Source organism: Zeus faber, assembly GCF_960531495.2.
Source record: "Zeus faber genome assembly, chromosome: 3".
Classification (NCBI taxonomy): domain Eukaryota; kingdom Metazoa; phylum Chordata; class Actinopteri; order Zeiformes; family Zeidae; genus Zeus; species Zeus faber.
In genome coordinates, this window is record NC_137190.1 from 19,016,471 (window position 1) to 19,033,160 (window position 16,690).

Below are 16,690 nucleotides of genomic sequence, written 5' to 3' on the forward strand. Positions count from 1 at the left end.
CTAAAGTCCAGATTGTGCCTTCCAAGTCACTGCCATAGTTCTGTAAATCAGTTGACTGGAGGAGACAACATCACTCGGTAGGACTCCGTGGCTCAAAGCAGTAAGCCTGTGGTTGGAAGTTCTAGCCACTCAGACAATTGCATGGGGTGAGATAGTTCAGGTTGAACAGAGAATACAACAACTATCACTTCATCTAAGTTTATTGCATAGAAGATCAATCAGCGGGAAGCAAGTTACACAGAAAAGTAAAGAGCATCAACTCGTTCCAGGCGGCTCGGTCACATGGATCTGTAGTTATATACATAGGTCACAAAGGCAGTTGTAATTGTTCCAGCGGTTTTAAAGTTTCATCATCTCGGCTTCAACTTTTTTCCATAACAAGCCGGTGTCAAGGACTGGAGATTTCACTTGGCCTGATTTCACAGGCCGCTGTCAAGGACTTGAGATTTCGCTTGGCCTGATTTCACCAGGCCTGATTTAACTTGCCTGAAATCAGACCTGGTGACACAGCAGTTGGGAGACTGCTTTCCAGTTCTGCCTTTGCAGGTTCAAGTACAGACATTTCCATCCAGGCGTCCAAATAATTAGAGGGGACCGACCAAGCTCCTGAAGTCTCAGGGGCACGACGAGATTGGTCGCAGTCGAGGACTTGAGATTTCAGTGAGTTGGCTTTTGAAAGCCAGCACCCCGATCGCACGTTTAAAAGCGCCCAAAGACCATGGGCCAGCGTGACGGCGACCCGGTGGAATGATGGTGTTAATCGTGGACTCAGAAAACATCCGTGGGTGGGTGGCTGGTTTGATTCCCTCTCAGCTGGATCGTGACAACCAATCCAAATGCATACTCTGCATTGAACATTGAAGTCCTCTGACAGCAGCGTATCTCTTTGCACAAACTTGAACCTGCAGCACTAGACGTCTGAACCACCACGCCACCATTTGGCTTGGTCTCTGGGCGCTTGTAAACACGCCCTCACGGTGGTCACTTTCCACCACTGCTGTCTTGTCCAAAACCCATTTTGGGTATTGCGTTCAATATGTCTGTTTTAGGCCTAGATGCAAAGGAATATATTTTATCACAGCAATTATAGGTAATTTTATACAAAATCGCTTACAATATCTCCTAATGTCTGACAAAAAAATACATATTTAAGGGTATAATAATGTAATTTATCTGACTAGATTTTGTACTGTACTTGTAGTACTGTGTTTATTGTTACTTTTTCTTATTCATCTGGTTGATTCATCTCATGTAAATAATTCATTTGGTCTGTTGAGTTGTCGGAAATGGACTAAAATAAAAAAAAAGTTGCAATAAGATAAGCTAAGATAAAATATGATAAGATATGATAAAATATGATAAAATAAGATGATAAGATAAGATATGATAAGATGATAAGATAAGATAATAAGTTATGATCAGATAAGATAAGATAATAAGATAAGATAAGATAAGATAAGATAAGATGAGATGAGATAAGATAAGCTATGATAAGATAATAAGATAATAAGATAAGATAAGATAAGATAAGATAAGATAAGATAAGATAAGATCAGATCAGAAATTATAAGATAAGATAAGCTATGATAAGATAATAAGATAATAAGATAAGATAAGATAAGATAAGATAAGATAAGATAAGATAAGATCAGATCAGAAATTATAAGATAAGATAAGCTATGATAAGATAATAAGATAAGATAAGATAAGATAAGATCAGATCAGAAATTATAAGATAAGATAAGCTATGATAAGATAATAAGATAAGATAAGATAAGATAAGATAAGATAAGATAAGATAAGCAAGCCCTGTAGACTGTGAGAATTCCATTCCCGTAAAGAGCCGATTCTCTAAAAAGAGCTGAACTTTTCATCATTAAGTCCTCATTCTGCAAGTGCGCGTCTCGTCTCCTCCGACCACCACTCTCTACGTTCTCTAGGGGCCTTTTTTTTTTTAAATTCTAATTGTTTGAATACTTATGGGATGTGAACAGTGCTTGAAGTGAAAACAAAAATACATGTGCTGGTGCTCCCCCTTAGTAACATGTTGGCGGAGGGGACTATTCAAGTTACCATTTAAGTCGGATGTTATCGCTCACGCCCGAGTTTACCAAGATAACAGACCTGACGTCACGGCAAGATGGCAACCCCGGGCCAGAGCTCGCAGCTTGTGAGTTGAAATAATTAGAAGAAAAAGTGTGCTTCGACTCAATAAATATGATATATTTTACAATATGTCCACTTGATTTGGCCTCTTGAGAGGGGAGAACAGAGTACCGGCAGCTTGTGAGAAGTGATATTGGGCAAGAAAAAGTCAGAGTAGCCAAAGAGTTAAACGTAAATGTGCTGGTACTGCATATACTGGTGAGTACTGGCCCACGTTGAGCTGGATGTGAGTGATGGACAAGGCCGATCACTGGAGTAACAAAGGAAGACAAAGTTTGTATAAAAAAAATAAATCCAGGCAAATTCACAAGGCCCCTTAAAGCACGAGGCTCCATGCAATTGCCAACCTACGACGCATGGAAAGACCGCTTTTGTGAATATGTTTACAGGAGGAGTCTATGAAGCAAATTTAGTGCAAATACTGCTTACACTTGTTTTGTAAAATTCACAAATCCTGATTGTGTTGACGAAAAAACTTGGCTTGCGCTCCCAAACTATCTTTTAAAACGATAGAAAAGTGGGCACGAGGAAGACGATAACGCACTATTGTGAAGGGCACTTAACCGGGGATGTCGCGGTGAGATTCCAAACCGCAGGGGGCGACGATGTGCACTGCAAAGGGAACACATCTAAAGCGTCCCTCCGATGGTCACTTCAGATTCACATTTTACCCACTATGCATTGCGAGTTGCCTTCTATTTCTTCTTCTGGGTTTCGTGGAGGATTGCAAACCACATGCAGGTGCACAGCGCCGGACGCTGTATTATTTTTGCACAAAACCCAGTCTGAGAAATGACCTGCCCTCCACCTCCACTCACTGCGTGGAAGATCTTCACAAGAGACCTCATGAAGTGGAAGCCCGTTGCATTTATTCGGCTTTCATGGCAATTACAGACCATCATCCATAGTTTATTATGGATGGCGCCATTTGGCAAGTTTGCCATTTAACAAAGAGAGTTTCCTTTCATTAAAACACTTATTTTGTGAATACTTGATTATAATATTAATTATAATAGTAAAAATATATAATATATATTGTTAATAATTAAATTGTGTTTTTATCTTACTATTAAAAGCTAATCACAAGCCAGTTGTTACTGCCGCCATTATTTCGGAGATCGATTTATTATTATCTTTTTTTACCTTTTGTGTAATACCATGTCATAGACATTTCCGTGACGTCACGTACAATGGAGCGGCCGCTGACGGTGCGTATAATTACCTGTGTGAAGTGCCTCCCCTCCCCATCTCCCCCGCAGAAGACAACAACGCCGTCTCCTGAAGTGAGGCGAGGCAGAGGTTTGTCGGCCGGGGATTAGGAGCCGAGGCGGAGGAGGCTGCGTGGGAGCGGAGTCGGAGCGAGTGGGAGGCGATATCGTCCGCCGCGCGAAGCCCGGGCCAGACAATCAGCGGGATCCACGGCGTCCGCAGCGGAGGGGACCGTCCGGGGATCTGAGGCGTCATGGAGCACGACAGGATGAGGAGATTCAGGGAGCGCTGTGCCCTGAGGCAGGGCATCATCAAAGAGTTCCTGGCGGAATTCCTGGGGATTTTCCTCCTAATTGTGAGTGCGACGCGCTTCTTGCACCTGCCGCGCGCCTCCACTCTGCGTGGGGCTCACTTTGGATAAATAACGTGTTGCTGACAATGATTTGCATTTTTTTTTTTTTTTTTCTTTCTCTCCATCGATCCGCTCATCAGATCACCCGACTGGTACAAACAGTATATGTACACACTGTGTTTTATATACACTGACTGTATGTTGATGAAAACTTGCACAAATTCCCATTTTTGACAGTTTCTTTGACATACATAAGTTGTTGACATATCAATTACGGACATATTTTATGTTCATCTTTAGGATTATTGTATATTGCCATTTTTTTCCATTTGTATTATTACTTTCTTCATTTTTCTTCTGCTGCAACTAATTATTATTAATGCACATGTTTTTTTCAATGTGAGCTGCTGTAACACCACAATTAATATAGTAGTATAGTAGTAATAAGTATCTATCTATCTATCTGACATCTAGCTACTGAATGTTAAAATAATCACTAAATGTTATGCCTATATGCACTTCTTAATCTTAATAGCCTATTCCCACACTTTAGTTCAATTTTTCTGATGATGATGTTTCAGAACACGTGGCATAACTTATTTGTCATTTAAGTAAAAATAATTCCGGATAAAGTAATCAATCAAAATATCAATTAGTTAAATAATGAATCCTCGCCAGTTAAATGTTAAATTTATCACAAAATGTCACACCTAAAACAACCTTTTATTTTCCTTGTTGTTCTTATCACGTTTCCCCCTCTTTGTATTAGGTAAATTCTCTGCTTTTTTTTAAAATGTATTCATGTTTCCTCCACCTTGCCCCCCTCCACCTCTCCTGAGCCGCTCTCTTCTCCGTCCAGATAAACAGTCACTTGGAGCTTTGTCTCAGCAGGGCTTAATGGGGCTGGTCTCAGTGATGCCACCTAAACAGTGATTAAAGCCCGTCCAACACAGACCAAGGTTATATTTGGACGACTGCCCTTCTCCCAAACCCTTTTAAGTTACTTCATATAATCGGCAAATAAATTGGAGAGCAATTAATTTTGGAGTTTCAAATAGAGCAATTTGTCTTTGGCATTTGAGGGCCCCGGCAGTGAACAAACAACAAGGGGGCTATTCTTTTTTCCTTTTTTTTTTTTAAATGGCGGTTATAATTAAGAACGTTGAAAACAATAACGTCTCTCTAACTCAGTGTAACATTTCGTCTCGATGCCTTTTTTTTTTTTTTTTTCTCCGTGTCGCAGCTTTTTGGATGCGGGTCCGTGGCCCAGGCGGTGCTCAGCAAGGGAGCCCTGGGGGAGCCGCTGACCATCCACATTGGCTTCACCCTGGGCGTCATGATGGCTGTGTACGTGGCGGGTGGGGTGTCAGGTAGGACGACACGGGCACACGCGCAAACAGAACGGCCCTGGTTGTCAAAAGAGATTTGTATTAAAGAGAAATCAGCAAGAGAAACCCGTCGTTTAAATCAACAACATGTCCTGCCAACTCAAAGGAAGAAGACTTCAAAACACGAAACAAAGGTCATCTGTTGTTGTTTGTACTGGGGTGATGTGTTTATTTTACCTTATTTTGACCCTTGACCATGAATGTCATCTGGGTTCTGTTTTTTTTTGCTCTTGGCACACTCACCACCGCCAAGCAGCTTGCATCCCACTCCATTCTGTGTCCAGATTTAAGTATTTTCTGGATCTGGAGAAGGTGAGTATTTGGGAAAACAAGACAAAACCAAGCTGGGTTCATCTTGGACCAATCCCAGCACTGTGTGAAGTTAGTACCATGCTTTACAATACTTCACTGTCCAGGCTTTACAAGAAGACGATTTAAAGACAGTGATTCTTGCAGGCAAATGTAGGTCACTCCTGTAGGGTTCCAAAGTTATTTTAGGGCACACATTCAATTTATATTTTTCAAAAAGTTGAATGTGTATGCATTACACTGGTTTGGTCAGTATATTCTACATTAGTTTGCTTGTGTAAACTCCCCATGCCGACTATATCCCCACATTTTCATCTTTAACCTGAATGAAGGTTTCGCATCCTATCCTGACAATTTCGGTAAATTATTCTGATGATCATGATGATCTTTCAGAACACATTCTAAAATCATGCTTTGGAGAAGTGGGTGCGTCACTATTCCGTTTACACAAGTGAAGAGTTTGAGTGTGAATAATATTGGTGTGGGAGACATGTCGTCCCAAACTCTTTGGTGTCTGTTCTGTGCCGCCATGCCAGCAATAAACAGACAGGGGGAATCACTTTTAAATGGCACAGCGCCGACCATCGGCTATTTGAACCACGAGGGGAGCAGCTGTTTATCGCCGATCATTTTGCCAGCAATTTTACCTCACCGTCTTTTTATAAGAGGGGATGGTGACATGCCATTTTCAATGACCATGTGAGAATGCTTTCGGAGAGTCGGAAATAGCTCGACGTAATGGACGTTGACATATGCAAAGACTTGAAAACATCTATCGCGTGATTTCCCCCGCTTGATAGAGACAGGCGCTACCTCTGTTTGCCTCTCCATCGCACGGTGCAGCATAGTCATGTAACGTTTTTAGATCAGCTCCTATGTGCAGTGAAGGGGACCGGCCAAAGCGTCAGAGCGGTTATGGGGAAACGTGAGGAGAAGAGTGAGGTTAATATATAAACTAGAGTGGCTTTGCTGCATGACTGGGCCATTCAACCCTGGGGTCCATGGAGCAGCGGGAAGCTTCTCTACTGTTCAGTGACATCTCTGATGATGATCGTAGGTATTGGACTAATGAGCTTTACTGGGGCATGGGTCTCCAGAGAGCGGGGTGGGGTAGGTGTTAGAGGCCCCCGCTTTAAAGGCCTCCCTGGTAGGCAGGAGCCGAATAAGAAGAAAAAACTGTTGTTTTTATTCTGTTGTCTCGGATTTTAATTGACAGCCCACTATAAGTGTGACACATCATGGTCACTCTAATGACCCGCAGTCTACGCGTGCCTTAAGCAGATTCAGGTGGATTATGTCAGATGCAATTCGGACCAGCAGTTTCAGACGGTTGTCGTAGCCAGTGTTTGTGAACAGGATGGGAGGATTAGCCATGGGTGCATGGCTGATACTCCTGGTGGTGTTACTTTGGTGAGGTCAAACCCGGGAGCTGGAGTGTTAAATAAATGACCCTTTAACTGCCAGCATAGTGGAGTAAAATTTGGCTGGAATGGGTTAAAATATAGCGTTGCTGCCTGCTTAAACGCAATCACACCCCGCCCGCTGTAAAAACAAGTAATGAAAACTGACACAATCAGTGAACAGCGAAGGATTTTCACGCTTGACGGACGTTTACACGAACGGCTAAAGAAACACATTTTACCATCATTCTATTGCCTACTTTTGACATTATTTTTTTATTACATTAATTCTTTGAATACAGTACAACACAAGCAATTTCTAAATACATAACAGTATTTTTGTGATTTTATTCATAATTAAAATAATTATATTAAGAAAATAACAATAATATGCATTTCTGATGGGCCAGTGTTGATAGCTATTATAGTAATGACTTATGGTTGTACAGTATGCATATGCATATCAATGGATCAACTATAAACTATAAAAAAAAATGCCATTGCAAAATGAATGTGAAAATTTTGATTATTGGAAAATTGGAATACATAACATACAGAACACCGATACTGACATACCTTCATGCTTTGCTTTGTGTCTTCATCCAGGAGGTCACGTGAATCCCGCGGTCTCGTTGGCCATGGTGATTTTGGGAAAGTTACCTCTCAAGAAGTTACCCGTGTACGTGCTCGCTCAGTTCCTGGGAGCCTTCGCCGGATCCTGTGTTGTTTATTGCTTGTATTATGGTAATTCCAGTGTATATTTCATTGTTCCATCTTCATGGCCAAACCTTATCTCTCTATCACACTCTCAATAGTATCTCAATGTTGTAGTGATGTATGCATGTATTTTCCAGATGCTTTGATGGACTACACCAATGGAGAACTGGCTGTCACCGGTGTGAACGCCACGGCCAATATATTTGCGTCCTATCCTTCCAAACATCTTTCACCTCTAAATGGATTTCTAGACCAGGTACAGTAGGAATTTGCCAAATGTTATGTCTTACTCTGCATCGCAAAAAAAACCCCTCAATATTAGTCTATATAGACTTCAAACACAAAACTAGATTCTTGATTGAATTAGAAAAATATGTGTATGTGATAAAATATGAAAATGTGATTTTTTTTTTCATATAGTAAGTGTTTTATCTAAGTGTAAAATAATGAAGTTAATATGAAGAGCATACTTGCTCATGTGCATAAAATTATGCATAAAAAAACATGTCGGCTGTGTGTTGAAGTATGAAAAAGACGGCTCTGATGCCATCTGCGCCGAGCACAACAGCACAGGGAACTCACGTGTTTTCATGCCTGTGTTTGTGTGTGTTTATTTTGTGTCGGGGAGAAAAATGGATGCTATAATCATAATTATTCACCAAATGAGAAAAAAAAAATCCCATATTTATTTGTCTATATGTAATCCTAGTAAAAGACGAACAGTGATTTTGAGCAAGGATGGATTGGTGAGGAGGGTGTGTCTTCAAGCTGTCCTGCAAGACTTTCATCCAGAGGAAAGGGGAAGCCCCATAATAAGCTTAAGCAAAGAACAAAGAAGGCAGGGGGTCACTACAACATATTCGTGAAGGCAAGAGCAGTCACTCAAAACAACAACAACAACAACAACAACAACAACAACAACAACAACTAATACACAAATGTAATTGTTGTAACCCGCTGCTTTGGACTCCTTTTTTTTAGCAGCCCACGAATGACCATGCATTGGTGTCGACACTTCTCATTCAGCATTTGACTACATTCTCATTTCATTTATTTTTTTACAAAGGTGATTGCAACCGCCGCGCTCATCCTTTGTATCCTGGCCATCACCGACCGTAAAAACATCGGCGCGCCGAAGGGGATGGAGCCTCTCGCCGTGGGCCTGATCATCCTGGCCATCGGCGTGTCGATGGGCCTGAACTGCGGCTACCCCATCAACCCTGCACGAGACCTGGCGCCCAGGTTCTTCACCGCCGTCGCCGGCTGGGGCATGGACGTGTTCAGGTGATTATCAGACAGCATTGGGAGGAGACGAGAAGTTCAGAGATGTCAATACGCGGCGGCTCAGCGGGGCGAGCTCCTCCTGGTCGTTCGTTATCACTGTTTGCACGACGTCCGTGATCAGTAATACTATTATATTATATAACATTATCGCAAACGTTCAGGAAACGGTCTCTGAGAAACTGGGCGATAGAGTGGTTTCCTTCTGTGTGCTTGAGTGCCTCAAAGTGCGGCAGGGAAACCACGTTGCGGAATGAGCCCGCAGAGTTGCTGGCCTCCTACGAGCTCCGTCTTCCCTCTCTTGACAATCAGTATCAATATTTCAACGTCTACACGTAAATCTCGTGCATTTTGGAAAAGGCGAGGGGATGTGGGTGAACAGAGTACGATTCTCTGTACATTGATATGAAATATTCAGTGTTTCACAATCCAAAATGGGACAACAGAGTATTCCACTGCCAGAGGCATTTACTTTTTTTTCTCACTTCTCTGCTACTCCTCTATTCCTCCTTCCTCTCCTCCTCTGCTCATAACAAAAATAAAATATTATCAGAGCTTTTCACAACCCTAATAAATAAACTTCTTCACCCAGTATATACAGTATATATACACTCAGAACTTTAATAGAAACACTATTTGGCCCTCTGCTCTCAAAACAGCCTCAATTCTTTTCGGCATTCCTCAAGATGTTGGAGACATTCCTTGCCATTCCGGTCCATGTTGACATCACTATCTTAATATAATTTGCATCATTGCATCACGCAGATTTTTCAGCTGCACGTTCAAGCTGTGAATTTCCCGTTCTATCACATCCCAAAGGTGTTCTATTGGATTCAGATCCGGTGACTGGGAAGGCCACTGAAGAGCATTGAACTCATTGTCATGTTCATGAAACCAGTTTGAGACGACTTTTTCTTTGCGACACGGTGCATTATCATGCTGGAAGTAGCCGTTAAAAGACGGGTAGATTCTGGCCATGAAGGGATGCACATGGCAAACAACAATACTCAAATAGGCTGTGGCATTCAAGCCAAGATTGATTCGTATTAACAGGCCCAAAGTGTGCCACGAAAAAATTCCCCACTCCATTACACCACCACCAGCCTGGACCTAACACAAGGCAGGTTTGGTCCATGGATTCATGCGGTTGGTGCCAAATTCTGACCCTTCCATCTGTGTGCCTCAGCAGAAATCCAGATTCATCAGACCGGGCAAATTTTTTCCAGTCCTCCAACTGTTCAGTTTTGGTGAGCCTGTGCCCACTGCAGCCTCATCTTTCTGTTCTTGGCTGACAGAAGTGGAACTCCGACGTGGTCTGACGTGTTGTGCATTCTGAGATGCTTTTCTGCCCGCCACAATGGTGCAGAGTGGTTATCTGGGTTACGGTCTGTCAGCTCGAACCAGTCTGGCCATTCTCCGTTGACCTCTCTCATCAAAGAGGCGTTCCTGTGCGCAGAACTGCCGCTCACTCGATGTTTTCTGTAAACTCTAGAGACTGTTGTGCATGAAAATCCCAGGAGATCAACAGTTACAGAAATACTCAAACCACCAACAATCTTGCCACGGTCGAAAACACTGAGATCACATTTTCCCCCATTTTGATGGTTGATGTGAACATGAACTAAAGCTGCTGACCCGCATGATTTTATGCATTGCCCAGCTGCAACACGATTGGCTGATTCAATAATTGCATGAATAAGTAGGTGTACAGGTGTTCCTAATAAAGTGTGTATGTGTGTGTGTGTGTGTGTGTGTATGCATATACATATACATACATACTGTGTATATATATATATATATATATATATATATATATATATATATATATATGCATACACACACACACTGTGATGGATGCTCCCACGCCCACACAAGTTATTTATTTATTGTGATCTACAGATTCTAGTTATCCGCTCATGTAATAGCATGTCTCCATGGAGATACGTTCAAACCTGAGATGTTTGCACTACATCTCCAGTGGGCGTGAAGTGATCTAAGTCGCGCTATAGCTACAATTCCCTGTAACATACTTGATATAACTGAATTATGTGCAACGTTATTGTTATTTCTAATGATTCCATTTAAAAGCAGCTATGTATCAGGGGTAGAGTGCATGTGCCATGTTGACCTGGTGATAAAAAATGTCCCAATAAGCACTTTGATTGGAAAAACTAAACAAAGCATAACTTGTTACATAATATATATATTGTGAGCCAATGAGCTTGTTTGTTTTTTTCTGCTTTTACTTTTTATTTTTTGGAAGCGATCACAAACTCAAAACTCAGCAGATACAACAGAAAAAATGTGAATTCCCCCCCCCCTAAACAAAGAAGCAGCAAAGAAAACAAAGGCTGTAACCCCCTCCCACCAGCCCTATACTGGAAAATAACAAATTAAAATATTAGAAAGAATTAAAAAAAAAATACAACACAAATAGAAGAAATTAAAAAAACAACAAGTTAATCAATTTAAATAATACATTATCAAATAAAAAAAAAAATAGGGAGGATGCCACATTATAAAAGACCCTTAAGGTGCTTACTTTATACATAAGGCGCGTTAAGATTTAGGGGTCCAGAGAGGTAAGAGTGGCAACATAAGAAATTATGGGCTGCCATCTTTCGTAAAAATGAGTGATCGAAAGAATAAAGAATTCATATTTTCCAAAGAGAGAAAAGACATCAAATCAGTCAGCCAAAAAGGTAGGTCAGGGCTTTTTTGTAAGAGTGAGGCAAAGGCAACAACATCAGAATTTTGCTTTTCTTGGGAGACTGGCTGGTATCAGGGGAACTCCTGCTCGATCGCTATTAAGAGGCGTGGCTCTAGTGTTATCGTGAGAGTAAAGCTCGCACGCCACGCACATGAAAAGAAAACGTGACCAAAAGTCGGCTCATTTAGGGCGGAATTAAAACATATGAGTGCGAATAGCAGGGAACAAGCTGCATCTGTCACAGGTGTCACCTGCACCTGGGAACAGTCTACTGAGCCGCGCCTCGGTGAAAATGAACCCTGTGGAGGGTTTTGAAATGAATCCGATTTTGGGCGAGCGCATAAAGACGTGGCGTTGACTTTATCTAGGGCCTCTGCCCGCCATTCATCTGGAATGAGCTTGTTTGTTGTGTGGCAGGGGCATGGGTGGAGGCTGTTCTCTGGATGGGGCGGCGGGGGAGCATTGAGACAGAATCTGAAATGAGTATTTATGTAATCGTGACTTGGAAAAAATAAATAAATACAAACATTACAAATTAATGAAGCGAAACGCTGGAAATGATTCAAGAGAGCATGATATATCCTGAATTTCCTCCCGGGGGGGATAAATAACTTTGTTATCTTATCGTAATATGTCGATGCAAACACTTTTAATCATATTGAAGCATATTATTTTAACTGCATGTCAAAAGGTGGAAAGGTTTAGCAAAAAAAAAAAAAAAAAAAAAAAGGTTAAATAATTTATGGTTTTGACAGAAAGATCAGCAAGCAGCTTCCCGTTCCATCTTCATGCCCAGATGTCCCATATGAGATAACAAACATCAACATTCAAGATAAATTCAATCTAATCCATGTTTAATCCTTTGGCCTTTACAGTTTACATAACCATATATATATCAATACTGACATAATACAAGCTTTTCAGGCGCATTATATGGCGATAGAGGGAACTGGCAGTTTCTTTACGGACAAATTAAGTTGTTTGACATGCGCGGTGCGAGGTTGATGTGCCTCAAAAAAGCCTCAGAAAATGAGTGATTTTGAATTTAATATGAAGCACATTTATAAACAGCGAGCGGGGATGCGTGCTCTTGGCTCCGGCCGTGTCCACACAGCATCAATGTGACCTATCGAGGCTCAGCAGTATCTTCTGGCCAGATAATCTTGGCTACGGCCATAGATTAAAGCCTCTAATCCAGCGGCCTCCCTCCTGTAGTCTCCAGCCACCTGAATGTTGACTGGAGATAAAAACAGCTCAGACAGGGCTGCGTACGCCACTACCTGCACCGCCGCCGCCGCGTCGGGATCTTTCACCCACGGGGGAAAGAAAAAAGATCAAAACGCCCACGTTGTCCAGCCGCGCCCTAATCCCCCTCTGACGACTGGGGGAGGAATCCTCTTCGGGTCAAGCAGATCAGGCTCAAGTCTGCGGTCGGTTGTTAACGCCATGTTGGGCGTTAACAACCCGGACCGTCCAAACAGCGTTGGTGGCCTTTTTGGTTTTTGTCAGTGACATATTTGACGCACAAATAAACAGGTAGTCACAGGTTGGGCACGTGTGTCAAAAAAATATACGTTTATAACGGGGAATTAGGATGGAGGCTAAAGCAACGGAGTTTGAGATGAATTGAATTGTGTGTCTGCACTCGTACTAATACTGTATCATTGCATAGTATTACAATAAATGTATGAGTACGTTCCCATCTAAAATGCTCAGTGCTACTCCCTATTCACTTCTATTTATATTTGTACTTCTATTTAATGAAATTGTATTTGTATTTGTGTGGTCAGGTCTGGAGGCTGCTGGTGGTGGATCCCGGTGGCAGGTCCCATGGTGGGTGGCGTGGTGGGCGCCGCCATATACCTCTTCTTCATTGAGTTGCACCACGCCGAGGTGCAACACGCCGAGCCCGAAAAACAAGAGGACGTTAAGGACAAATATGAAATTATCACCATGAGTTAAGAAGAAGCGAGGGGGAGCGAGTGGGGGAGGGGAGAACAAACAAGGGAAGGAAACGGCAGCTTTCTCCCCTTCCCACTGTTGAAAACAAATACCCGCATTGGCAAAAAAAAGGGCACAAAAGCAAATTGTCATTACATCTCAATTTCCTGTTAATTCTTTGAGAACTTACATGTGATGAAGGGTTAATAGAAGATATGATCTACATATATTTTTCAGCAAGAGGGCATTTTAAAGATTTTTTTAATTTTATTTTGTCTGTCGCTAAAAAAAAAAAAAATCATCTTCATCTTTTTTACTCTTTTCGAATATGAAAATATTTACCATGCCGAGTACAAGGCATCTTTACCCTCAGACTTTTCCTTCTCATCATATAACTGCCTACAGAGCGTCTTATAAGCAGAACTCTCCCCAGCATCTTATTTCCTTTTTCTTTCAGACACATTTGCCAACTTGCGACACGACAATAGTGACATTATCACACGTGGGTGTCAAATATAATATTCTGAGATAGTGACGAAATACCTTGCCGAACAATCAGTGGCGTTCGGAGTCGGGTGTGCTGGTTTTGTTGGTTTACCCGACTGGTTTGGTTCAGTTTGACCGCATCAAATTGTATTTTTCACAGTTGTGTGACTTGCTCCCCCGTGCAGTGTTTAATCCTAATCCCTGCATGAGAGGAAACAGGGCTGTGAACTGCTGCCCTGAAGTCCACATCTCTGGGCACTAGTTCTCACGATGCGGCCGTGCAAACTGTCCATTTGTTGGTTAAAGTGAGGTTTATTCGGTGAGAGAACTGGTGTTCTCCTCACTGTGTTAGGCCCATGCTTCATATAATTTAATCTGTTTGTAAGAGAAATTAACACACTGTCAAAGAAGTGTATCATAATTGAGAATGATAGTGTGACAAATAATGAGTCTTGAGATGAAAAAGCACAATGTTTCAGATTTTACTGACTTTTAGCTAAAACCCTAAATTGCCGAGATATTGTACAAATCAGTATCTGTTGTCATCACCACAAAATGCAGCTATAGATAGATAGATATTTAAAAAAATTGTCAATAATAACAAACAATAGAATGAAAATAAAAAAATATAAAAGTTTCAATATCTGGGGAAAAAGTGAAATATACAATACACCTCAGTTAACTGTACACACTAAAATATGGCATGATAGCGGAAAATAGACCTGAATATTGGACAATTTTAGGAAATATAAACCTTAAAAATGAACTTAATAAAATAAAAGTAACTGTAACTACAAGGCATGGAGTAACGTACACCGTATTGTGCCGTTTCAGTCGTCCACCATCAGATCAAGAAGAATCGTGATTTACTGATCTCACAGGTGCAATGCACTTAACAAACACACACACACACACACACACACACACGCGCATGTAGTCGTGATGCTCGAACACACACACACAAACCTCCCCCCCCACACACACACACACACGTAACGTTGAACTCAGGAACATGCAGGAACTGGTGAAATGGTGAAGATCAAGTATTTAACCTAATTGTCGACCGTCTCATGGTTTGTTTGTTTGTAACATGCTGCACTTTTGAATGCAAAAAAAAAAAAAGTGAGTTAATTCCGTAGTACACCGTAGTTGTGTTGATGGGTCCCAGACTTCATTGTCCTCTCGAATGACGTCCCTGTTTAAATGTGAAAGTCACACCCTTCCCTCGCCCCCAAAGAGAGAAACGAAAAAAGCACAAACCGACGGAGTTCCGTGCAAAGCTATTTTGAGGGCCCAAGTGACGACACCGCGACGACGTTATCAGTCAGCTCCATTCCCCGGCCCCAGAGCAGCATTCCAAAACCCCGATTGTGACTTACCTTTGAACCAGAACTAATGAGCGCGCTAAAAAAGACGGTCAGTGTTCTTGGTTCCCGATCTTTTCCCAAATCCTTCTGTTTTTTTTTTTTTCTTTCTACCCAGAGCGTGTTCCCGGTTTCTGTGCTATGAAGTGATGTTGTCGTTTAACTGGGATCGTTTTTCTCTCAATTATTTTCTTGCATGTTTATTGTTGCGTTTTATAATGTAGTTTTACAGCACTATTTTTCTCAAACGCTTGTCTTTTTAAGCTGCTGCTCCTGCACCCTATATTTCTATGGAATAAAGAAAAAAAAAAGTTTGTAACAATCATTTTTATGTCCACATGATGTAGATCTTTCCAGAAATTAAAAAAAAAAAAAAATGTTTATCTGATGTCTTTATGTATCATAAATGTTTTCAATAGGCTACGCGTAGGAAATCCATCCTATTAGGTTTGGCGGCGATGGAATGCAATGGAACAAATGGGACAGAGTCGGGTGTGCCGACCTCAGCTGCAATCAGTGAAACGTTTCATTTGAATGCGCGTGGACCGCGGGAACACCACGGCCGTGTCATTTTGTGTGGTCGAGCGCAACGAGTCTCCCGCGCGCACGGTCAACAACACACAGTGTTTGAAAAAGGCAAAGGTTCGTCCTGTTTGCTCTTCCGAAATGTTCATCTGCAGAGTTGACATCACAAATTAAACAACCCAAGATTAACCCTCTCCATGCCAGGGAGAAATTATAACTAAAAGTTGGGGGGGGGGGGCATGCTGTACCTATGTGGCCAAGTCTTCAGTTTATGGCAGAATATTCACATAATTCTCACTCCCATATGTACATTAAAACACACAGATGACTAGTACTACCAACTTATAATTGGTGAAAATGTATTTATTACACATATACGTTGTATAAGGGTAAATAATAATAATACATTTAGCAAACATCTACATTTGTATTTCTGTCTTAAATGCATTACAGTGTTAAAAAATGAACTGGCCAAGAAAAACAGGAAGCCATACATATTTTCATTGCAGTCTTAATAGTGCCTGATTTTTTTATACTTCAGAGATTCTTCCAGAAGGCATTAAACACTTATATATACTGAATTTTAAGACCACGACTCAATGGATCAGAGGTTTAATGAGCACAAAATATAGCTTATAAATTACTGATTGAGAGCCAGGAAATACTAGTACTTACGAGAACAAGAGTACTTCTTAAAAAAAAAAAAAAAATACGTTTTACCTTGATCCGTAGCCTTCATCAGTAGATTAATGGTATCAGGCATCTTACCACGCGGCTGTATTGGTGTTATGCATGCGTCTTTTTTGACCTAAACCCTCACACATGTCACGCGCAAGGCGGTG

General features: G+C 41.4%; 1 protein-coding gene across 1 annotated transcript; it reads left to right on the forward strand.

Annotated features, from left to right (window-relative positions):
• Positions 1–3,628: 3,628 nt before the first annotated feature.
• aqp9b (aquaporin 9b) lies at positions 3,629–13,494 on the forward strand (the record flags this gene model as incomplete). Its single annotated transcript, XM_079997161.1, has 6 exons — positions 3,629–3,730; positions 4,971–5,097; positions 7,431–7,568; positions 7,679–7,797; positions 8,608–8,825; positions 13,323–13,494. The coding sequence occupies 6 exons, from the start codon at positions 3,629–3,631 to the stop codon at positions 13,492–13,494; spliced, it is 876 nt and encodes a 291-aa protein (XP_079853287.1).
• Between the last annotated feature and the right edge of the window lie 3,196 nt (positions 13,495–16,690).